At 44.5% G+C, this 25924-nt stretch overlaps 2 protein-coding genes across 3 annotated transcripts; one reads left to right on the top strand and one right to left on the bottom strand.

Moving 5' to 3' along the window:
* The first annotated feature begins 1554 nt into the window (after positions 1 to 1554).
* On the top strand, positions 1555 to 14291 carry LOC112225618 (cyclin-Y-like protein 1). Of its 2 annotated transcripts, none has more exons than XM_024389726.2 (10): positions 1555 to 2883; positions 6296 to 6376; positions 6665 to 6708; positions 8869 to 8969; positions 9062 to 9097; positions 9256 to 9307; positions 9810 to 9929; positions 11689 to 11855; positions 13335 to 13497; positions 13733 to 14291. In XM_024389726.2, exons 1-10 carry the CDS (start codon positions 2727 to 2729, stop codon positions 13739 to 13741), a joined length of 930 nt encoding a protein of 309 aa, XP_024245494.1. In that variant the 5' UTR covers positions 1555 to 2726; the 3' UTR covers positions 13742 to 14291. The 2 variants fall into 2 exon arrangements, with proteins under 2 accessions (XP_024245494.1, XP_024245492.1); XM_024389724.2 differs by having other exon boundaries at positions 1559 to 2883; positions 13722 to 14291.
* An 814-nt stretch (positions 14292 to 15105) lies between these two features.
* Positions 15106 to 19401, bottom strand: LOC112225617 (frizzled-5-like). Its single transcript, XM_024389723.2, has one exon. It carries the CDS (start codon positions 18349 to 18351, stop codon positions 16579 to 16581), a length of 1773 nt encoding a protein of 590 aa, XP_024245491.1. The 5' UTR covers positions 18352 to 19401; the 3' UTR covers positions 15106 to 16578.
* Positions 19402 to 25924: the final 6523 nt, after the last annotated feature.

The raw sequence follows: 25924 nt of genomic DNA, 5'->3' as shown, positions 1-25924 counted from the left end.
TTCACCTCATAAATGTTTTATATGGACTAATGGGTTGATATTACATGGAAACAAGATGTTATTTTACTGTAACTGGTTCTCGAAAAACATTGTTCTTGTCAGCCAATTAGTTGGTATTAGTGGGAATCTATTTACGTGGAGAGAATTTATGGAAAGATATGACTTTGAGGTTTCAAACAAGGAATATAAGACACTTATAAAAACTATACCTAGTGGGATAAAACGTTTACTTCGGAGTAATGCGTACTTTGGAATATCTCCTATTGAAAGCGATATCCAGGTGAATGGCATAGGCTTACTAGATAAGAAATTCAAAAATGGTTTATTAAGGAATGTTTTCTACAGGAAGTGTATTCCCTCTGCGATATTTTGCTGTGCTTCATCGTTTGATGTAAACTGGAGCCGTGCTTGGCTCACTGCACACACATTTATGGTGACCAATAAAGTAAAGGAGATCTCCTTTCAGATTATCCATAGATTCTATCCGTGTAATAGCTTGATTTCTAAGTATATACCTGATGTTACCAGTGAATGCAGTTTTTGTGAACTAGAAACTGAATCTATTGAACACTTATTCTGTCATTGTTTACATAGTGAAGTATTCTGGGCTGATGCAAAACTATATCTTGGCAACAAAATGCACACAAACTTTGAAATATCTAACTTTGACATATACTTTTACTACACTGATTCCACAATTGAATGTGAGATGTCATACATCTCTTTATGTTATTAATAAAAATGTTTCATACACAAATCAAAATGTATGAAGAAAAGGCCCTTTTCTTATTTAAAAAAAATCTGATTTGGAAAACTATTTAGAATCGTTGAAACTTATACAGAACAACATGTCTAAAACATGTATTCCCTACATGTCTGTATTTTAATTGATATAATGTGGATTTGTATTTTTATTATTTTTTCTCTTCCTTATTTGTGGAATCCCTCTGGCTGTTCTGTTTCTGGGGGTTTGCATGTTACTGTTTAATAATAAAAAAATTAAATAAAGGTATTTTTAAACGGCTGCATTGGTATAATTTAGTATAATTTAGGTACAGTCCTCTCCGTGTTTTTTGTCCAATCAAATGTACGATTAACCAACATGTTGTCTTTCTATGGGTGGATGATTGACATGTACATAGAGCAATGAGAGAAGGACACTCTTGGTTTTTAAAGACCAATAGGGATGAAGATGTATGTACTGAATGTAGTTATTGGTCAGAATGAATTTAGACTGACACGTGTTTCAACCAATTGCCATCGAAACATTCCCCTTTGTTTTGAGTAGTTTATGGTTCTGTAAGTGGGTGGGTCAACCCTGCGTGCCAGATGTGCGTTCAGTTCGCTTGAACGTTTGCTACGTTACGGAACGGTTTGTACTTAACGACTCGTTTCCCCAAAACGTTCTTGTACGTTCTTGAACAGACTTTGAGGATCGTTTGCTCGCGTTTGGTGGGTGTGGCTTGAAGCAATGAGTGACGAATTTGCGAATTTAAAGGGCAGTGGCTACGCTGACAGCGTTCCCCAACCCTTCCCGACAACTGGTCGTTCAGTACGATCGTCACTAGTTACCACTCCCAGAAAGTCAGAAACCCCTCTTATTTCAACAATTTATCTTCCTATAATGTGATTTTAACCTGAACTCTAACCCTAAATTAAGAATTAAAAGCAATTGTATTTATTTATGAATTGTTTTTGCTATAGTCACATGTTCCGTTCAATTGAACGTTCCAAACGTAAAAGCGTGCTGAACGCAGCCCAGACAGCGGTGTGTTCAGAGCTGATGGCGGTGGTGGCGGGTAGCGGACCGCAGAACTGGCCGGTGGAGAGGAGGGGATAACGTAGCTTTTTTTTTTTTTTTTTTTAGTCCACAAGTTGTGAGATCGAAAATTAACTTCGACAATGCTTGACCAGATTTACATTCACTAAATGATGTGAAACTCTCCGGCTTTGATTTCTTTATCAAGCGGGTAGCTACGTTAGTGTAGGCCTCAAGCCTCGGGTTAAAGTTGTCGTCTGATCCTGGGATTGGGAATCCAAGAAAGATCTCTCACGCCAGTCCCATCTCGGACAATTGGGAATCCCAGTTCGGAAACTATTTGGGATCCATGCTTGGAAGAACTAGCTAGTGGCTTATGAGTGGAGTAGTTTTTTTCTTTAAATGATTGTTTAAACGGCAGCTCCGGAGGCGTTGCTGCATATTGGCAAAGTTATTAAAGGGACGAGTTAACTAGTTAATCTATCCTACAGACAATGAGCCATTGCTGCTAGCTGATTTCGCAGAGGAATGCCGAATGGATGAATGGGCAACCGCTTGTAATGCTCGGATTTAAACAGCTGCTTGATGATGACCTCAGTGTTACAAACAATTAGTTTCGTTAGTTAGCAACCGTGTAAATAAAAGACCATAGAGCACTCGAACAAACGTCGATTTTTATTTTGCTGTGCAGCCAGCAATCTGATTCATGGTGCGGACGGAGCACACACTCCGATGGCCAGGGTTGCAATGTATTGACATTACTGGTCAACAATTTAGTTGACCATTTGTGTTTCTATCATCTCTGTTTTAATTACAGACGTGTTTTTTTTTTAAATCCTAGGACTTGTAGCTGAATCATAGGCTTATGTAATGTATGTATGCAGCCGTAAAGCTAAATATCTGGCATCCTTGATTTGAAAGAACTTTGCACTACTTTAAATAGTGGTGAGGTTATCCCAGGTTTGGAATGGGGAATACGGTTTCATGCTGCGTGTCGCCCGAGGAGAGCCCAAAGCTACCAAGGCAACCGGTGGACCGCCACGAAGACTACCAAATAATTACGGACGTGAGTGACGACACCGGCCCGTACCTGCAGCACATCAGCGACAGAGAAGTCCCTGACGGTAGGTGTCACACACCCGAAAGCATAGCTAGGATTGGAAATATTTACAGAATGTGACTGGTTACGAGAAAGACAGAACCGGTAATGGTCTGTCCTGTGTTTGGTTGGTTTCCTCCAAATCTACATTCTCATTGGCTGTGGTAGTTGCAGCAGTAGAGATGCAGTACTAAAATATACAACATCCATTTAGTCTTTTTAACACACTCTTTCTCATACACCTGAGGCCTGTAGCCAACTGAATTACATGCAAATAAAGTTAGGTGAGATGAGGCTATCAATTGGGAAGGAGGGGTATTTGATCTATAGCCCCCTGGTGTCCGGCCCCTCCCTCTCAGCAGGGTTTGATGTTGCTGGTTGTGTACCGCTTTAGACTACTGTTGATTTTAGGCCCTGCATGGTGTTACACTCCTGTGGTAAAACCACACACACACACACACTTCCTGCTGCAACACCAGGCATCGTGCACTCATCCATTCAGACCCCCATTGACTGAGAGCAGAGAAGCTCAGACTGTTGTTGCCACCATCATTAATCTCAGTGATAAGGGCATTCCACAGTACCAGCCCAACTAGCTCAGCCAAATCAAATTGTATGTCACACGCCGAATACAACAGGTGTAGACTTCACCGTGATATGCTTACTTACGAGCCCTCCCCAGCAATGCAGAGTTAAAAAGTAAGACAAAATTATCAAACAAGGAAATGGTAACATGATAAAATAAGACTATATACAAGGAGTACCAGTACCGAGTCAATGTGCAGGGGTAGGAGGTAATATGTACATATAGGTAGGTGTAAAAGTGACTAGGCAATCATTAGTTGCCATACCAAGCCAGTCAAGATGCTCTCAATGGTGCAGTTCTAGAAACTTTTTAAGGATCTGGGGACCATGAGACATTTTTTCAGCCTCCTGAGGGGGAAGAGGTGTTGTCGTGCCCTCTTCAAATCAAATTTGATTGGTCGCGTACATTTTGCGACGTGTTTGTTCGTAAAATTGCACGACTAAGAGCTCCTCTGCAAAAATGTCAATTAATTATAGATTTATTGAGTTCTCAGAATAATTCTGACTTTTGAGGAAGTGTATACTGGCTACAGCGTCTCAAAATGGACAAACAGTACTATTGCCTCTTTATTTTTTCTTCTCGTTTTTCAAGCAAAGGTCTTTCAAGGAAATATGTGAGCACATTTGTTCAGTTGGGATAAGTGAGTTGGGATAAGTGAGTTGGGATAAGTGAGTTGGGATAAGCGAGTTGGGATAAGCGAGTTGGGATAAGCGAGTTGGGATAAGCGAGTTGGGATAAGCGAGTTGGGATAAGTGAGTTGGGATAAGCGAGTTGGGATAAGCGAGTTGGGATAAGCGAGTTGGGATAAGCGAGTTGGGATAAGCGAGTTGGGATAAGTGCCAGCTGAACTGAAGCATGCTGACGCCTTAACATGCCAACCAGGCCTTGCCCACCCATAGTGCTGCAAGGTATTCACCCGGCAGGAAGACTCCAGTCCAGGGAAAGGCCAGGGAGTGATTGATGGAGGTTGGTGGAGGGAGGAGAGTGGAGCTGTGTGGCTGGGGAGGGGAGCTGAGGCTCCATCTTATCTAGGCTGGAGTAATCCCATGATGTTGTCTGACCGACTCATCTTAGTGGATCTGATAGGCTGATAACTTTGTGTTGCACCATGGTTTGTGTTGTAAAAGACTACATGTTGGCTAGTCTACCTGCTAGTCGCTGCCCTATGCTCTGTAAAGAACACACTGTTTGGTTCGGTAGCCTGTCTGCAGATGGGTTGGCATGACTACTCCCACTGTTTCTCAGCGTGCTGGCCAGTGTGGGAGGGGTGTAGAGTGAGGACTGTTTTCCACAGAGACCCCAGACAAAGGTCTCCTTGTTGCCCCCACCCTGCCAGTCCCATACCACCATCCCCACAGCCTGAGTGGGCAGGGGGCACACGCTGCCAAGCCAACCCGACTGGCCTCGCATCCCCCTGGCCCTGCCTGCCACGTCTGATCCAGACCAGGAGCACCCAATCCCAGACAGAGGTAGCTGTTAATGCGTTAGGGTAGGATGAGGCTGTCGAATAGCTCCACCTGACCATTGAGCCTGTAATGTGGTGCGGTTGCAAAGGAGGTCATCAGATTCATCTGCATCATTAGAATCTGACGCTCCTGCTATCCAAGTGTGTTTTGTTACATAGCCTGGCTGCTGTACACACACATACTCACTCATTCATCCATCTAACTGGGTAAAAGTAGGCCTGGGAATTGCCAAGGATCTCACGATACAATAGTATCACCATCCTTAGCTGCTGATATGTGTCACGGTCTCTGAATGTGCTGTATCCATTTCCCCCATCACTAGGTACTGTAATGACATGCATTCCTTCCAGGTACTGCAGCACAGGGATAGTTCTAATGGTTGCGTGACATCCTGCACCGTACGGTACATTATAGAACAGGTTGTGCTGATTGGTTGATATGCGGGAGTTGTGGGACAACTCCCACAAAATACAATTTCTTGTTAATGTCATAATTCTACTGTCTGTAGCCCAGGCAGGAAATTCATAAACTTCATCTCACTCGTGGGGAGAGAGTCTACACATTTTTCCATCCTACTATTTGGTTTGCAACAGTTGGGGTTTATAAACCTAGCTGTCTGCCTCTGACCGAGGCAACAATGTATCATTTTACCATTGCGAAGAGGCAAGCTAAGCATTGGCTGTCACCAAGCGGCACCAGGACAGCAGCTAGTTTTCCCAGTCCTGTGCTATCAACGGAAACGTCACTGTTAACATCCCCAACTAGCTTGGTTAGCTCGGGCTCACCAACCATAAGTTGTTGCCTATGTAGGCCTATTGGATATTTATTAAATTCATTATTGAAGTTCTTGTCTCATCATCATTGAGTCTCTGCTAGCTATCTACATGTCAATGACTTGTTTAGCATAGCAACGTTGAATGAATCGAAAGATTAGAATGAACGACTGGGTCAACAAGAGAGAATAACTAAGAAGACCAGCCCGCTTGGGTTGCAAACTTTAGAATGTAAAAACAAATGTATGTTTTAAAATGTTTTTAATTCATATTTTCATAAATATGTTGGCAACATATAGCCTTCAAACCCTGGAATTATCATGTGATAACTTCGCCTCAGAACAGCCGTTGTCACGGTAATTCCCGGGTTCTCAGGCATTATTGTTTAGGTTCAGTAAGCTACAGGTCACTGTTCTGTCTGACAGGTCTCATTTTCCAATCACCGGCTTCAAGTCAACATACTCACCTCAGGGGAACTAAGGTAGTTTACCTCCTAAATAGGCGGTTTTCTGGATCACCAACTTTCCAAGTCAGGTTCTTCTGTTTCTTAGTCTGTCATTACCCTTGTTGTCTACTTTGTTTCTAATGGTCAGTGGTGTCTTTGTGTTCCAGAACTGGCCCAGGAGTCCAACCCATCAGACCATGCCCGAGCCAGCACCATCTTCCTCTGCAAGTCCCAGACAGACAGCGAATGTAAGTACTCTACCCTGGTCACAACACATCACACAGGAGAAATGATCATGACGCCAATACGGCACACATCTCAAACTCTCGTCTTACCCACTTTAGCTACTTGGTAACAGTGGTAAACCAACCTTGTCTCTGCTCTAGCAAGTTATGTAGAGAGATGGTACTTAGGCTACTGGAAGTGACTGATATGGCTTTCTCATAAGCACAATGTGACTCAGTACCATTCCTCATTATTTTCAACATGACTGTTTTGTCTGGGTCTGTAATGGCCTATTTTGTTTTTCCTTCCAGTGCGAGACAAGAGGAAAAGCAATCACATTAACCATGTTAGTCATGTAAGTATTTCAATACGAAGTTTTAATTTTGTGTTAACCAACAATAAATAATGAATTGTGTACTGTGGGTCTACTGTGTGGGCCTACTGTGTGGGCCTACTGTGTGGGCCTACTGTGTGGGCCTACTGTGTGGGTGTGCATGTGAGAATACATCTGTAATCTCATTTTCCTCGTAACTTGGGTCACTGGAGGACAATTTGGGTCACGGGAGGATGGTCAATTTGTCATTTGGGTCTCGAGCTGAAACGGGTTTAAGAACCTCTGCTCTAGAGGACAACACCAAGCTCATGTATATGCAAATGCCACTCAGTGACCATCATGCACCTTCATTGGTCAGCTCTGACGCCAGGATGTAGCCCTTATACTGGTTGAAAATGGACAGATTGTTCCAATTTAGTGTCCCAGTAACATGTGTGTCTGTACAGCTGTACAGTAACATGCTATACATGACGTCAGAGCTCAGTGTCTGTACAGTAACATGCTATACATGACGTCAGAGCTCAGTGTCTGTTCAGTAACATGCTATACATGACGTCAGAGCTCAGTGTCTGTTCAGTAACATGCTATACATGACGTCAGAGCTCAGTGTCTGTTCAGTAACATGCTATACATGACATCAGAGCTCAGTGTCTGTTCAGTAACATGCTATACATGATGTCAGAGCTCAGTGGCTGTACAGTAACATGCTATACATGATGTCAGAGCTCAGTGTCTGTTCAGTAACATGCTATACATGATGTCAGAGCTCAGTGGCTGTTCAGTAACTATACATGACGTCAGAGCTCAGTCTCCACTTCACAGCTCTTTGACAGCAGTCCTGAAATGGAACATCACACGACAGGAAGTTGCCCCCAATCCTTCCCTCAAATTGGGCAACTTTTGCACATTTTTGGCTGTTTGAGTGAGGGGAAATGCTGTAAATTACGAGGACTCTATGTATTTTGAAAGATGAGAAGTTGAAGATTATAATCAATACCGCTTTGAGTCCAAATGTGCACTTCACATTTCCATATCATCAAACTCATGTGATATACATTGTGAAGGTTCATGATCACTATGTTTGATGTATAGTTACAAGATGACATGGCGTTATACCCTGGGTTGTCCTGAACAGAAAGAGACCATGTTGGTTGTATTGTGAAGAAAATGTGCAATATTTTTCTTATGTTGCACCTACCCCAAATTTTCAAAGAATTTTCTTATGTTACTGATTGTATCCAGAGTATTTTTAGATTTCGTTATCAACAAATATGGTGACAAGTACAGCAACTGTAAAATGCTCACCAAATCAACGGTGTAATGTTTTGGATTCAGTCCTGTCAGGTGAACTGTTTTCCTCACCTCTAATCATTTCCCATAATCCCAAAACTGTTCCCTTTTTAATTGCTGCCATGGTTATTCTTTTTTTATTTCACCTTTATTTAACTAGGCAAGTTTGTTTAGAACAAATTCTTATTTACAATTTTCTTATCTACCCCGGCCAAACCCGGACGACGCTAGGCCAATTGTGCGCCGCCCTATGGGACTCTCAATCACGGCCGGTTGTCATACAGCCTGGATTCGAACCAAGGACTGTAGTGACGCCGCTTGCACTGAGATGCAGTCCCTTAGACAGCTGTGCCACTCGGGAGCCCATATGCTTTCCATAATTCTTCTGTAAGAAACATTTCAATTTAGCCCGTTCCATATAGGTCAATTCCCACCCATGTAAGTAGTTAAGCAGAGGGTTGGCCTGGGTTATGGCTGCCTTCTTTTACACCAACCTCTAATAATATAACTAGCTAGCTAAGTGCCAAGACCTTTGACCTGGTCAAATAAAAGGCAGGGCTGTGTTCCCCTTGCCTGCTACTATTCTGTGTGTGTTCATGTAGCTTGAGTTGACCACAATAGAACAGGCTGTAACCGCTGTGGTGTCCTGTCAGCTAGAAGACTGACACAGATAAAGAGGAGACCTAAAGAGGAGACCTGGTGAATGTTTAGCGAGTGTTCACCCTCAACTCCACCTCATCTCATTCTCTCAGGAGTGACTTATTGGTGATGTCATTATTTGGCTAAGGCCACCACAGGCTAACGTTAGCATCAATTACCTCAGAAGGATTGGGTTCAACAGGGCCCACATTAGCAGCGTCTGACTTCCATGTCACATATTTCATTTTGCAGACCTCTCCTGGCCCTCTCTCTAAGAAGTACAGTTCCTGTTCCACCATCTTTATAGATGACAGCACGGTCAGCCAGCCTAACTTGAAAAGCACAATTAAATGGTGGGTACCCACTACCTTCTTATATGCACACACAGGAAACCTTTTGTAGTTGAACTCTGGCCTAATGAATTGTGTCTTTCTTTGTTTTCCAGTGTTACATTAGCAATATACTACCACATTAAAAACAGGTGAGTGGCAGTGTTTTGACTTGTTCAGTCTGAGTATGCACAGGTATTATTTTAAATGGGGGGGTCAGAAGGTGCCTTGGAGGCCTGGCAGAATGTCTGTATTGGACAGTTTTTGGCTCGTAGTGGAGACGTTTCCTCTGTTCCTCTGTCTCTCTCAGGGACTCAGGCAGGTCACTGGACATTTTTGATGAGAAGATGCACCCCTTATCGGTGAGTGGTCGGTTCAATTTGACCATAATCCACTCAGGGTTTACAGGAAGTGAATAGCTGTTATGTGTTTACAGGAAGTGAATAGCTGTTATGTACTCCAAAGACCTGCTAATACAGGTTTACATCAAAACAGAGGTCTGCAGAAGATGTGGCAGTATTGGTTTCTCAGCCCTTGTCTACATCAATATCTGGCATCAGCTACCTTCCTCACTCCCTTCTAGGCCTTACGCTGCAACTTGATATGCCCCATAGCCCAGCATAGCATATACCACTGCTCTTAGCTCCAACTTCAACATAGCACATACCACTGCAGGGGGAATGAAGAAGTTAGTTTAGCTCTGGTAGGAAAGTCGATATAAAACCATTAGGAAATTGAGAAATTACTTCAATGTTTCCTTATCTTGTTGGGGGGGTAGTCTTTTGTGCTATTCAAGACATGAATGTGTGTTTTGTGTTGTCTCTGGGCTGGTATGTGTTGTCTAACACGGTCTTCTACCTGCAGAGAGAGCAGGTCCCTGACAACTACTCTGTTATGGACCCTGAGCACAAACTCATCTACCGCTTTGTCAGAACTCTGTTCAGCGCTGCACAGCTCACTGCAGAGTGTGCCATCGTCACCCTGGTGAGGAGTTCAGTCAGCAACCATCAAAACACATACAGTTGAAGTCAGAGGTTTACATACAACTTAGTGAAATACATTTAAACTCAGTTTTTCACAATTCCTGACATTTAATCCTAGTAAAATTCCCTGTTTTAGGTCAGTTAGGATCACCACTTTATTATAAGAATGTGAAATGTCAGAATAATAGTGATTTATTTCAGCTTTTATTTCATTCATCACATTCCCAGTGGGTCAGAAGTTTACATACATTCAATTAGTATTTGGTAGCATTGTCTTTAAATTGCTTAACTTGTGTCAAACGTTTCAGCTAGCCTTCCACAAGCTACTCACAATTAGTTGGGTGAATTTTGGCCCATTCCTCCTGACAGAGCTGATGTAACTGAGTCAGGTTTGTAGGCCTCCTTGCTCGCACACGCTTTTTCAGTTCTGCCCACAAATGTTCTATGCGATTGAGGTGAGGGCTTTGTGATGGCCACTACAATACCTTGACTTTGTTGTCCTTAAGCCATTTTGCCATGACTTTGGAAGTATGCTTGGGGTAATTGTCCAGTTGGAAGACCCATTTGTGACCAAGCTTTAACTTCCTGACTGATGTCTTGAGATGTTGCTTCAATATTTCCACATTTTCCATCCTCATAAAGCCATCTATTTTGTGAAGTGCACCAGTCCCTGAATTTGAAGGTATGTCTTGAAATATATCCACAGGTACACCTCCAATTGACTCAAATATCAATTAGAAGCTTCTGATGGGCTAAAGCCATGACATCAATTTCTGGAATTTTCCAAGCCATTTAAAGGCACAGTCAACTTAGTGTATGTAAACTTCTGACACAGTGAATTATAAGTGGAATAACCTGTCTGTAAACAATTGTTGGAAAAGTTGCTTGTGTCATGCACAAAGTAGAGGTCATAACAAGAAATTTGTGTACTGGTTGAACAAAAAAAATAGTTTTAACAACTTCAACCTAAGTGTATGTAAACTTCCGACTTCAACTGTATATGTATTGTAGCTTAGTTGGTAGAGCATGGCACTTGTAATGCCAGGGTAATGGGTTTGATTCCTGGGACCACCCATATGTTAAATGTACGCACGCATGACTAAGTCACTTTGGATGAAAGCGTCTGCTAAATTATAATGTACTGTATCATTCACTAGGTGTTGTGGGGTTGTATTAACCTACATGATACGCTAGAATACATCTGCACTAATGCGCCACCGGGGGGCAGCAGAGTAATAGAAACCATTGACGAAGTACATTTAAAAAAAAATGTTTTTTTATTTAACTGGGCAAGTCAGTTAAGAACAAATTTACAATGACGGCCTCCCCCGGCCAAACCCTACCTTACCCTGGCCAAACCATAGACGCTGGGCCAATTGTGCGCCACCTTATGGGACTCCCAATCACAGCCGATTGTGATACGGCCTGGAATCGAACCAGGGTTTGTAGTGATGCCTCTAACACTGAGATGCAGTGCCTTAAACCGCTGCGCCACTCAAGAGCCCAAGTGAACAGAGCCTAGTTTCAATTTAAACAGACAGTAGACCTGCATTTGATTTAATACGATTGGTCCTAATATATCAAGCATTCCTTATTTCCTGGACTCCAACCATAACAAAGTACTATTTCTCACGTGTGTGTATATAGGATAAATAATCAATAACATGCCCTTTTCCCTACTGGTTTTCTATGTTGGGCACATGGCATTTCTGAATGGAAATAACCAGCTCAGGTTTATCAAAGACCTCTAACCTCACCAGGTGTACCTGGAGCGTCTGCTGACCTACGCTGAGATAGACATCTGTCCCTGCAACTGGAAGCGTATCGTACTGGGTGCCATCCTGCTGGCGTCCAAGGTGTGGGACGACCAGGCCGTGTGGAACGTAGACTACTGCCAGATCCTCAAAGACATCACCGTGGAGGACATGTGAGTGGACAGGACACACACACACACACTCAAGATACACCTTTCTCACTATTGTGCCAACCTAAACCGTACTTTAATGTTCAGCTTCAGATATGTCATTTTCACTGTGAGGGCAGGGGCTGGTTTGGTAGTGATTTGGAGGCGGGGGCTGGTTTGGTAGTGATTCATCATGACCATGTTTCAGGTGGAGAACAGATGTAGACTGGAGCCTTCTTCCCCCCTGGTCTGATAATCATTCATTGGGCTGTAGTCTATAGACTGGTAAAGTCTCTAGCTCTCATCAGGGCTGTGTGAGATGAAGAACCTGCTTTGGGCACCAAGGGAGTGAAGACTTGGCCCAGAGAGGGACACTGAGGGAGGCAGAGTACTGGTTGTATACAGGATCTCCAAGCCATCAGTAGGCTGCTCCTTACTAAACTACTGGCTGAAATTCTAGTAGCTTTTAGTGGGCTGGAGTTGGCTGTTGTCTCTTAAGTTTGGTTGTTGTTGGAGTGTGTACATGTGTCAAATAAGGGGTGCTTATATTTGTCCTGTTTCACACATGACAGTGATTTATGAAATATATATATATATATATTTATTTATTTTTTCATCTCCCAACTCTTCCTCAGACACCCTCAGAGTGGGGTCACGTCCAGGGTCAGCCATTATCAACGGCAATCTGGGAGAAATTGGGGTTAAGTGCCTTGCTCAAGGGCAGATCGACATTGAAAAAAATATCTATATCTAGTCAGCTCTGGAATTCTAGCTACGGTTACTGGCCCAATACTCTGGGCTACCTGCCACCGTGTGTGTGAGCCCATGTCCCTTCCGCTCTTCTTTGGATTTGCAGTCTACTGTCATGTCTTTGTGAGCTGGGGAGTCTGGAGTGGCTCTCATCTCTCCTACATAATGGCAGTAGCCCTCACACACTCCATTAGTTGCCCTGGGAGACCCTCCAGCCACCATGGCCCTCATGTCTCCTCTCCCACAAAGCATCCTGGATGTTGTCTCCGTGGTGACTGGCATGCAGCTCTTTTATTGTCATGGTGATAAGGATGATGAGGCGAATCTGTTCAGGAGAGACATGAAGCGAGCCGTATGGGTTTTCATTGTAGTTAGAATGAATAGGCCAGCCCTCAGTTGCTCTAGTTGGTTGAGTTGTATTTTTAAATGTAATTCCTGTTTGTCCTTTTGGGTAATTACTTGGGAAAAATATTTTTAATTTTTTGAAATGATAAACATTTGAATAAGATGGGTTGAATAGCAGTCCTGTAGACCTGTACCCTTCTCCTTGTTGCTGTAAGGGAAAGACAAGGTTTTGCTATTGGTTAGACTCTCGCCCTAGTCAGTGGTTGACGTTACCACTATCGTTGATCTATTTGGCATTTCTCCCCCACTCATTGTCAGGGTTGATCCTAGATCTGTGCCTGAGAGCAACTTTTGGTTGTATTAGAAGTCTCTCTATTAACCCTGTTTAATCAGCTCTCCTTCCGTCAGGAACGAGATGGAGCGTCACTTCCTGGAACTTCTGCAGTTCAACATCAACGTCCCGGCCAGTGTTTATGCTAAGTACTACTTTGACCTGCGATCTCTGGCCGAGGACAACAACCTCCTCTTTCCCCTCGAGCCACTCAGCAACGAGAGGGCACAGAAACTGGAGGTATGGTGGTAAAGGATGGTGGTGGTGGTGGGTATGGTGGTGAAGGGTGGTGGGGGTGGTGGGGATGGTGGTGAAGGGTGGTGGGTATGATGGTGAAGGATATGATGGAGCTTACAGGTAGCAGAAAAGATGGCTGCTGAGACATGAATAGTCAAAAGGGAAGTGTTGTTATTAACCAGTGCATCAGGTATAAAGCCAATGAGCCTGTGTATTGTGTTGTCCAGGCCATCTCCAGACTGTGTGAAGACAAGTACAAGGACCTGAGCCGAGCGGCCATGAGGAGGTCCTTCAGCGCTGACAACCTGGTGGGCATCCGCCGCTCCAACGCTGTGCTCTCATAGGCCAGCGACAAATCTGTCACTCCAACACTGCTCTCTCATAGGACAACCACACTCCAACATTGTGCTCTCACTGGACAGACACAATGGTCTAGTTAATTTCGCATGGCCCTGCTCATTTTAGACTTGCATTGGTCCTTAAGTGAAAAGTCCACCCGCCTGGAGCACTGAGCCATGCAAAATTAACTCCACCAATATCTGACCTCTACAGCCCAACCAACACCCCAGGCCACACACCCAGCCCCTCAGAGACTGGTCGAGGCAGCACCATAGGCCCCACCTGTCCCGTCCCAGACCCTAAGCGCAAAATAACTTCTTCACTACATAGAAAGAAGGGGAAAAATACTTTTTTTTGGTGCTTACTATGTAGGCTACTAGCTGTGAAATGTACCTGTTTTTAAATGGAAAATAATTTGGAGATGGAGTATTTTAAATAAACACTAAACATGTAACAAATCATTGTCTTTCATTGGTGGAGATGAGAACATGTGGGAGCGCATTGTAAACATTTGACTTTAGACATCAAATGACACATACTCAGAAACAGATTGGTCCACAGTTTAATTCTCTAGCAGTGAGAGCTAAATGAGAGTAGGGGAGAGCTGCATCTTCAGAAATATCTAGAAAAAAATCTTTCTTGCAAAATCTCAGCAATGAATTTGCCACATTGAATGTAGTACACACAAAGCTGCAGTCCAGACGTTCAGATCATTGGGTAGAACTCTCACACTGTACATCAGGAAACAGGCTAATAAATTAGACACTGGAACATTTACACACTAGTCTGATTAGAAAAACTCTGAAGCACAGCAAAGTAGAAAGGCAGAAACCAGCAACTGGACAAGGTTTTAGTTCACCCAGAGTTAACCATGTTCTAGTCTAGCTGTCCACCAGTTCATCTTGTGAGAAGACAGTTTGTGCCTATGCCTGCTGGATACCTTTTGTAAACGTCTGACTCAATGTGAGTACTGACGCGGTCATTGAAAATGTATGCAGAGCCATAGGTGACGTGTCAGAGGGTTCAGTGCAGTTTACAGGTGATCGAAATCAAATTTATAAAGCCCTTCTTCCATCAGCTGATATCTCAAAGTGCTGCACAGAAACCCAGCCTAAAACCCCAAACAGGTTTTTTTGGCCTAGAAAGGAACCTAGAGAGGAACCAGGCTCTGAGGGGTGGCCAGTCTTCTTCTGGCTGGAGATTATAACAGAACATGGCCAAGATGTTCATAAATGACCAGCATGGTCAAATAATAATCACAGTAGTTGTCAAGGGTGCAACAAGTCAGCACCTCAGGAGTAAATGTCAGTTGGCTTTTCGTAGCCGATCATTAAGAGTATCTCTACCGAAACCTGTACATTTACCATTGGGATGGTGTGAACAGTTCCAGTATGTACCAGTAGGGGGTGTAACACACAGAAATCCGAGGGAGGCCAGGTGCACTTTGGCCATGCCTTCTCTTCTGGCCTGTGAGACTGATCTACAAACACAGTCCCTCTAAACTTCTTTACAACATGGTCCATATCAGAACTATTCCAAAGCATTAAACTCCCTACAACTGCTATTAGTGTTTTCTAGAGCCTACTTTTGACCACGAGTTCTAACAGAAAATACTGGTTGAGAAAAAGAGGCCCTTGTTTATTGATATACTAGTAGGCTACACATCCATTTTCAGATGACCTCTGAAAGCCGATTTCACCATAGGTCCAGTCCAGAATCTGGTCAACAGTTGGGCTAGAGATCTTCATCCTACTACTATAAAGACCGGCTAGGGTGTTCACAGACCAGTCGGTCAACCAAACTGGATTTTACCGGGCAGAATAGGGCAAAGATTGTGTGTATTGGTACATACTGGATTAATTGAACTCGAGCAGCATACAAACACATCCATACCACAGATACACCACACATTTACTAGATTCATACTGAATAGATATTCAAATCACTGGGATTGCAACGAAACACATGAAATATTTTCTTCATTCTGTTCCTAGATTTGTTTTCATCCATTAAGGACCCAGTGTCCACACTGAATAATGGGGGGCATTCTGGGTAAGCAAAATCCATAGTCTTTTATAGAGCATCATATATACAGGAATAAATAGTGAGTCAGCTAATGGTCCAGGTTATACGTCCCATCCACAGTCTGACGAAAACACAACTCCCTTTTCCCCCTCAGAGAATGTTCTAGAGCCCTCAAACTCAACTCTGGCCCGCGAAGCCAGTGTCACTGCATGTTTTTGTTGTTCCCCTCTAATCAGGGACTGATTGAGACCTGGGACACCAGGTGGGTGCAATTCATTATCAGGTAGAACAGAAAACCAGCAGGCTTCAAGCCTTGTAGCGTAAAAGTTGAATACCTCTGTGGGTCTGTTGAAGTAGTGGTACTTTGCCAAGGCAGCGATGAGTACCAGTTGTACCAAAGAGCTCATATGATACAAATGTCCCATTTCATTCAAAGAAATTCACTTTGTGATTTCTACAATATCCCTCTTTTCTGTTAAAAACAAATGTGTTTTATGTCCATGAAAAGAGTCAGTGAGGCAGGTTTGTTGATAAATGTTGTATTTACAACCTGTGGAATGACTTGGTTCATCTCCTGGTTGTCCTCTGACACTTTTGCTTCCAGAGAACTGCTTTATCACATTCACCATCTTGTCCAACGTCAAGGTGAGGCCCGTTCTCACATATGACAGAGCTATCACTGGACACCATTAGGGGCTCCTCTACCCTCTAGGGTCCCATTCACACGTGTGAGGGCGGGGCAGGTTTGTGGTAGGACCCTGGTGGCAGAGCTGCCCCGGGGTGTCCTGTGAGGACCGTGCTGGCCTCAATGTACATGGAGGGGGGCAGGGTGGGCTTGGAGACCCAACAGGGGCAGCAGCGAGCAGTGAACCTCCTCCAGGACTCCAGGGTCTTCCCAGACCAGATCCACACCCCTGACGTGATGCCCACCACCAGACACATGAAGTACTTCAACATGAAGACAGCGTAGTCGGGCCCCAGGCCCAGCCTCTGTCTCTCAGCCTGACAGGAGCAGGATAGAGCCCGGTCCCAGGCCGGCCTGTAGTGCTGTTCGTACACCAGGCAGGCTACTACTATAGTAGCAGGAACGGTGTAAAGCACCGTAAACAACCCAATCCTGATCATCAGCTTCTCCAGTTTGTCTGTCTTGGTCCCTCCCTGTTTGATGATGCTGCGGATGCGGAACAGAGACACAAAGCCCGCTAGGAGGAACAGGGAGCCGGTGAAGAGGTAGACCACCAGGGGAGCTAACACAAACCCCCGCAGGCTCTCCAGACTCTGGTTCCCCACGTAGCAGATCCCCACCACCGGGTCTCCGTCCACAGAGCTCAGAGCGAGGACCGCAATGGACTTGACGCTGGGGATCAGCCAGGCAGCCAGGTGGAAGTACTGGGAGTAACCAGCAATCGCCTCGTTGCCCCACTTCATGCCCGCGGCCAGGAACCAGGTGAGGGAGAGCACCACCCACCAGATGGAGCTGGCCATGCTGAAGAAGTAGATGAGCAGGAAGACCAGGGTACACAGGGGTGGGCCGGTGGTGTCATACAGGATGTGCTGCTGGTCTCCGCTCCCTGCGCACGCCACCCTCTCGTGACCTGCCACTAGTCGTATAATGTAGCCCAGGGAGACAAAGAGGTAGCAGGCAGCCAGGAAGATGATGGGTCTCTCAGGGTACTGGAAGCGCTCCATGTCGATGAGGAAGGTGGCCACGGTGGTCAGGGTGGAGACGAAGCACAGGATGGACCACAGGCCGATCCAGAAGGTGGTGAAGGTGCGTTCGTCCTGGGAGAAGTAAGGGTGGTGGCAGGGCTGGGCACAGTTATCCACAGGGCCAGTGTGGACCCGGTTGTATAAGGGATGGGCGTCTTTCTTGATGGGCACCAGAGGGTCCCGACAGCGGCAGTCCCGGTCACACTCCTGGGGGGCGGGGGGCTTGGGGGCGGGCTGCCTGCGGCGGGTGCCCTTGGGGGTGGGTTTGGGGAAGGAAGGGGCGAGGGTGGTGGTCTCGCTACTGTTCTGGTCCATACACAGAGTCTCGTCTCCCAGCTGAGGCAGCTGCTCACAGCTCATCCTCTCTGGCCACTCAAAACCATACTGGATCATGAGAGGGGAGCAGCCTCGCTTGGCCCGCTCACACACAGAGCGGCAGGGGGGCAGGGGCTTCTTGTAGTCCTGCAGACAGATAGGGGTGTACATGGAACACAGGAAGAAGAGCAGGTCTGGGGAGCAGCGGATGCGGACTAAGGGCCAGAACTGATGGACCTCCAGCCCCACCTCCTCCTGGGTGTCATGGTTGAACTGGTTGGGCATGTAGGTGAGGTTGTACCCAATGCCCTTACACATGGGAACCGTGATGGGCTCGCACACTATGTCCTTGGAGGCAGCGTGCGCGAGTAGGGGCAGCTGGGAGAGGAGCAGCGCGAGCAGCCAGCGGACGACACCACACAGAGGGGGTTTGACTGTGGTCGCCATGGGGAAGTGGGATATTTCCATAAAAAGAATATAGGTAGAAAAATGATAGAAATTGCGTTGTGGACTTCAGTATTTGCTAAGCTCAGGCTTTTCTTTCATTTATGACTGTATCTCCGACATATGAAATCCCAGGAGAGCGTAATTGCTCCAGCAGCATGTCCACAGTCCTCTGTTCTATAAATCACAGACAAGTTTCATCCCAGACTGCAGGACGCTCATTCTCTTCCAACAGCATGAGCACCTTTCGAATGAACCATGGTGATTGTAAATACAGCAGCCAAGACCGAAAAACCCCGAAATAAAGTGCCAATGTTTTATCCAATAAAGCTTGTGAGGATTTCGGGAAGATGGATTATGAACACCAAGCCGACCGAGGCTCTAAATAGGTTGCATTCAATTGTAAATCATTCACCAAGCTTTGCAATTACTTGAGTTGACAATTAATTTACCCTTTCCTTGCATTCCGGACACGCGTCAATAAATGTAGTAACTGTAACCACAGGCTTAAACAAGAAACAATTTTATATTCCTCCAGTTTTGTATTCCGCATGACAGGTGAAGTCGCCTGTGCCTTGAAAAGAGGAACCCCTCTCGCCGCGTCTCTCTGAACAATAAAAGCACTTGGAAGCAAAACTGTTAGAAAAATAATCTCAATGTTTCTCTCCGCTATGGTGCCTCATTTAAAGTCCACATTCAAATCCAATTAAAACAGACTCCCCTCTTCATGCAGCCGCTCTCGGGGTCTGAACCTCGGGGTAGAAAACAGGTTTCGGATAAACGTCCACTTACGCTCCTCTCGCTCCAAAGTTTGGGAAACTCGTTACGCTTTCCTTTGTCCAACCAAATGTATCACTTGGACAACCCCAGAGTCGTCTCATTCAAAACTTCAGCACTTGTTTTCCAAACTTATCTCCAATGATTGTAAGCATGTATCGCTGTGTCTCGCTACACATCTCAAAGTGCTGGCCAAAATAACTCGCTCCGCTGCCCAAGAGGAAGAGACCCCTCCTGCTGCAGAACGCCCACCTCGTCCACAGCGCCAGCCCTCGAGCACTCAGTTCTATTGACCAAGGACTGTTTGGATAGCTTCACCACGCCTACTCGCACTCCGCCGCGCTCCTTGTACCTTTTGGACTAATGAGGACCAGAGTTTGAGCTACAGCGTTGACCAAATCAGTTCATTTATGGATGACCAAAATGTACCGGATGTGGAGGGACAGGTGGCATTTGGAGACATTAACGCACCTGCACCTCAAGCTGTATACTGTATATGCACCGTGGATAAAATAAATAAATAAAGAGAGTCAATGTAGGGACAAATGAAAGGTGGGGATCATATTGAAAAGTGTTTTGACGGGTTCCTGTACTGCAGGTGTTTACCAGGGTTGGGTGGGTTACTTTCTAAATGCAATCCGTTACAAAGTTACTAGTTAACTGTCCTAAATTGTAATCAGTAATGTAACTTTTGGATTACCCAAACTCAGTAACGTAATCTGATTACATTTAGTTACTTTTAGCTTACTTTCCCCTTAAGAAGCATTAGAAGAAGACCAAAATGTATGTTACCAATTGAAAGACATCTATTGCAGGATAAATCAATATTAAAGCTTACATAGCTGGCCATATATGGATAATACATTTGACTTTATGGGTTGGTTATGTAGGCTTCTTCTAACACGTCATTTTCTACTACATATAATAATACGATTAAATTATATCTTTCCATTAAAAAACTAAGTCTATTCCAGAAATATTGGAAATATGGAAGTATAGATTAGCCAAATTGTTTTACCTGAGCATAACCCAGTGGTGATTTTAAGCATGCAAATCTTGGTGGGGCAAACAAATAAAAGAATGATGCATGCCAGCAATGCCACTCTTACAACACTAAACAATACATTAATTACACTATAACGGTGACAAACGGTGCGCACATACTGTAATGGCCTACATAAAGCTGTCCCAACAGCAGTCCCAACACCTTACCACTGCTACACCTGGCTATCAGGGGAACCTTGTCTGGCAGCGATTCAGCCTCATTTACTGCCTTTTTTAAAAACATAGCTGATATGGCTGACTTGTTTAAACAAATGTGGATTCTACTGACAATTGACATGTACAAACTATGGCATAAGAGAACAATGAGCAGATAAGATGGAATCCGATTAAGACATTAATGAGCGAGTTAGGACGGACGTTGTCAATATAACTATTTGTTCAGCACTTTTGAAATGTACAGTGACAGAATTCAGAACATGGGCAGTTCTTACAGTGTTCTCCCTGTACACAAAGTCCGTAGGATAAATAACGGGGGCATATATGCAGACATTGAAAGCTCTTATAATATTCAATGATTACATTTCTCTAAAACAGGCTAAAGGCTAATTAAGAGGGGAAAAGGGACCAAATTATTTGCATGAGGCACATGGGCTACTAACAGCTTACTACATAACAGAGCAAGTAACGTTATTACTTTCTTAGCTACAGTATACATATCTCCATGGCATATTACATCATTTATGCAGCAACATTTTTGGACTCACCTTGTGCTGTGCTCACTTCCTTCCAAACCACTCATTGTTGAATTTGCAATTTCCATAATGTTTATGTCCAATGACACCGATACGTTTTATCTATAGTTTCTCTTCATTATTTATCTTCACATGACAAGGATTGAAAAGGATTTGCCAACATATTGTAGACTTGATTCATGATGATGACTGCTAGCTAAGATTTTGAAAGTATAATGTTGACATGATCAGTCCTATCAAAGCTACTGTACATATAACGTGATTTGACGTCATTCCATCTGTGTGTGGCCAATGACCTTAAGCCTTCTTGGATGGGCACTTCTAATGTAACGCTATGACAACAGCCAAAGGGTTCGAATTTTCGAGGTCTCCCCTTACACTTCACAATGACGTAGTTTCCCCATGAGTGACAGAACACTGAGCCAATCACGGCGCAATGCTCCACATTTTCTGCTGGCTTGCCCCACCACCAGAGAAAGCACTGAGCTAGGCTGAAACATCTACATTTTGGAGCTGCATTAGTCAAGAAAACAAAAAAGAGACAATGTTTGTATGCTGCGTTATTAACTCAATTATATATATACATTGTTTGCAAACTGATATGTGACATGTATTAATGCCAAAATAAAAGCCGCACATGTATTCCATAGGCTTGGATCCGCACTGCAGCAAGACCGCATTTTTCACTGGCTGTCCACTGGTTTCAAAAACAATGATTGATAGGCAGCTTAAACTTGTTGAAATCAACCATTATTGGGTTCAAATCCACATTTAGATTTGTGAACAGCCATCCACAACAACCACAATCCGTAAGGCGCAAATAGCTAAATGAGAGAGCAGCAGTGTGATTCACATCAATGCGATATGTAGATATGAATAATGAGTGATATCCGTATCACCGTAGGCTACACCACTGATGTCATCCTTACCTCCAAGCGTTAATTCAAGTTGTATAATCTTTGGATGCCGACAGCATTCGCACCATTGGAAGACATAGCTTGGACTGTAGCCTACAAAAGCATATTTGTGCTCTTTTCCCGCGATCCATCAAACACATTTGGTGTGTCATCACAGTGGTCTCTGACATCACAGTGGTCTCTGACATCATAGTGATCTCTGACATCACAGTGGTCTCTGACTTGTGGTCTGACTCTCTCAGGTGGAACAAACTGAAACTTGGGCCTTTTTTCAATGCCGATTTGAATGTCATTGAGAAAAAAAAAATCACAAACATCCTTTCTGAATTTAAAAGTAATCCTCGAAGTAATCATTTGGTTTTTCAAAAGTATCTGTAATTCAATTACAATATTTTTGCTGGTAACATAATGGATTACAGTACCATTTTTTGTAATCCCTTAAATGTAATGGATTACATGTAATCCGTGAGTGTTTACCCTAGAGGTCATAACGGATTACAGTTACTGTTTTTTGTAATAGCTTACATGTAATGGATTATGGTATCATTGGTATAAAAAATAGGGATTATGGCATCAAATACATCAAAACACATGGTTTCCAGGCATTATTATGAGCTGTTCTCCCCTCAGCAGCCTCCTGTGCAAGGGACCCATTCCTGCAGCCTGAATCATCAACACACACCTGCAGAAAAAAAACATAGGTAGGGAGGTAGATTGGGAGAGAGGTTGGTAGGGAGGGAGAGAGGTTGGTAGGTAGGTTGGGTAGTTAGGTAGGTTGGTAGGTAGGTAGGTAGGTTGGTTGGTAGGTAGGTTGGTTGGTTGGTAGGTAGGTAGGTAGGTAGGTAGGTTGGTAGGTAGGTAGAGATACAGGTTGGTAGGTAGGTAGGTAGGTAGGTAGGTAGGTAGGTTGGTAGGTAGAGATACAGGTTGGTAGGGAGGGAGGTAGCTAAGTATGGAGTGAGGGAGGTTGGTAGGGAGGGAGAGAGGTTGGTAGGTAGGTTGGTAGGGAGGGAGAGAGGTTGGTAGGTAGGTTGGGTAGTTAGGTAGGTTGGTAGGTAGGTAGGTAGGTTGGTTGGTTGGTTGGTAGGTAGGTAGGTTGGTTGGTAGGTAGGTAGGTAGGTAGATAGGTAGGTAGGTATGTTGGTAGGTAGAGATACAGGTTGGTAGGGAGGGAGGTAGCTAAGTATGGAGTGAGGGAGGTTGGTAGGGAGGGAGAGAGGTTGGTAGGTAGGTTGGGTAGTTAGGTAGGTAGGTAGGTAGGTAGGTAGGTAGGTAGGGAGAGAAGTTGATAGGTAGGTAGGTTGGTAGGGAGGTTGGTTGGTTGGTAGGTAGAGATACAGGTTGGTAGGGAGTGAGGTAGCTAAGTAGGGAGTGAGGGAGGTTGGTAGGGAGGTAGGTAGGGAGTGAGGGAGGTTGGTAGGGAGGGAGGGAGGGAGGTAAGGAGGGAGGGAGGGAGGGAGGTAGGTAGGCAGGTAGGTAGGGAGACAGGTTGGCAGGGAGGGAGGTTGGGAGGGAGGTAGGGAGGGATGGAGAGGTTGGTGGGTAGGTAGGAAGTTAGGTAGCAAGGTAGGTAGATAGGTAGGTAGGTAGGTAGGTAGGTCAAATCAAATCAAATTTATTTATATAGCCCTTTGTACATCAGCTGATATCTCAAAGTGCTGTACAGAAACCCAGCCTAAAACCCCAAACAGCAAGCAATACAGGTGTAGAAGCACGGTGGCTAGGAAAAACTCCATAGAAAGGCCAAAACCTACAAAGAAACCTAGAGAGGAACCAGGCTATGTGGGGTGGCCAGTCCTCTTCTGGCTGTGCCGGGTGGAGATTATAACAGAAAATGGCCAAGATGTTCAAATGTTCATAAATGACCAGCATGGTCAAATAATAATAATCACAGGCAGAACAGTTGAAACTGGAGCAGCAGCACAGCCAGGTGGACTGGGGACAGCAAGGAGTCATCATGCCAGGTAGTCCTGAGGCATGGTCCTAGGGCTCAGGTCCTCCGAGAGAGAGAAAGAAAGAGAAAGAGAGAATTAGAGAGAGCATACTTAAATTCACACAGGACACCGGATAGGACAGGAGAAGTACTCCAGATATAACAAACTGACCCTAGCCCACCGACACATAAACTACTGCAGCATAAATACTGGAGGCTGAGACAGGAGGGATCAGGAGGGATCAGGAGACACTGTGGCCCTATCCGATGACACCCCCAGGGCCAAACAGGAAGGATATAACCCCACCCACTTTGCCAAAGCACAGCCCCCACACCACTAGAGGGAATTCTTCAACCACCAACTTACCATCCTGAGACAAGGCCGAGTATAGGCCACAAATATCTCCACCACGGCACAACCCAAGGGGGGGCGCCAACCCAGACAGGAAGATCACATCAGTGACTCAACCCACTCAAGTGACGCACCCCTCCTAGGGACGGTATGAAAGAGCCCTAGTAAGCCAGTGACTCAGCCCCTGTAATAGGGTTAGAGGCAGAGAATCCCAGTGGAAAGAGGGGAACCGGCCAGGCAAAGACAGCAAGGGCGGTTTGTTGCACCAGAGCCTTTCCGTTCACCTTCACACTCCTGGGCCAGACTACACTCAATCATATGACCCACTGAAGAGATGAGTCTTCAGTGAAGACTTAAAGATTGAGACCGAGTTTGCGTCTCTCAATGGGTAGGCAGACCATTCCATATAAATGGAGCTCTATAGGAGAAAGCCCTGCCTCCAGCTGTTTGCTTAGAAATTCTAGGGACAATTAGGAGGCCTGCGTCTTGTGACCGTAGCGTACGTGCAGGTATGTACGGTAGGACCAAATCAGAGAGATAGGTAGGAGCAAGCCCATGTAATGCTTTGTAGGTTAGCAGTAAAACCTTGAAATCAGCCCTTGCCTTGACAGGAAGCCAGTGTAGGGAGGCTAGCACTGGAGTAATATGATCCAATTTTTGGGTTCTAGCAGCCGTATTTAGCACTAACTGAAGTTTATTTAGTGCTTTATCCGGGTAGCCGGAAAGTAGAGCATTGCAGTAGTCTAACCTAAAAGTGACAAAAGCATGGATTAATTTTTCTGCATCATTTTTGGACAGAAAGTTTCTGGTTTTTGCAATGTTATGTAGATGGAAAAAAGCTGTCCTTGAAACAGTCTTGATATGTTCTTCAAAAGAGAGATCAGGGTCCAGAGTAACGGCGAGGTCTTTCACAGTTTTATTTGAGACGACTGTACAACCATTAAGATTAATTGTCAGATTCAACAGAAGATCTCTTTGTTTCCTGGGACCTAGAACAAGCATCTCTGTTTTGTCCGAGTTTAAAAGTAGAACGTTTGCAGCCATCCACTTCCTTATGTCTGAAACACATGCTTCTAGCGAGGGAAATTTTGGGGCTTCACCATGTTTCATTGAAATGTACAGCTGTGTGTACATAGCAGTGAAAGTTAACATTATGTTTTCGAATGACATCCCCAAGAGGTAAAATATATAGTGAAAACAATAGTGGTCCTAAAATGGAACCTTGAGGAACACCGAAATTTACAATTGATTTGGCAGAGGACAAACCATTCACCGAGACAAACTGATATCTTTCCGACAGATAAGATCTAAACCAGGCCAGAACTTGTCCGTGTAGACCAATTTGGGTTTCCAATCTCTCCAAAAGAATGTGGTTATCGATGGTATCAAAAGCAGCACTAAGGTCTAGGAGCACGAGGACAGATGCAGAGCCTCGGTCTGATGCCATTAAAAGGTAATTTACCACTGTCACAAGTGCAGTCTCAGTGCTATGATGGGGTCTAAAAACAGACTGAAGCATTTCGTATACATTGTTTGTCTTCAGGAAGGCAGTGAGTTGCTGCAACAGCCTTTTCTAAAATATTTGAGAGGAATGGAAGATTCGATATAGGCCGATCGTTTTTTATATTATTATATCTTCTGGGTCAAGGTTTGGCTTTTTCAAGAGAAGCTTTATTACTGCCACTTTTAGTGAGTTTGGTACACATCTGGTGGATAGAGAGCCGTTTATTATGTTCAACATAGGGGACCCAGCACAGAAAACAGCTCTTTCAGTAGTTTAGTTGGAATAGGTTCCAGTATGCAGCTTGAAGGTTTAGAGGCCATGATTATTTTCATCATTGTGTCAAGAGATATAGTACTA

This window comes from Oncorhynchus tshawytscha, linkage group LG26, assembly GCF_018296145.1.
Source record: "Oncorhynchus tshawytscha isolate Ot180627B linkage group LG26, Otsh_v2.0, whole genome shotgun sequence".
In the NCBI taxonomy this organism is placed as follows: Eukaryota; Metazoa; Chordata; class Actinopteri; order Salmoniformes; family Salmonidae; genus Oncorhynchus; species Oncorhynchus tshawytscha.
This window is presented reverse-complemented; position numbering and strand designations above follow the sequence as displayed.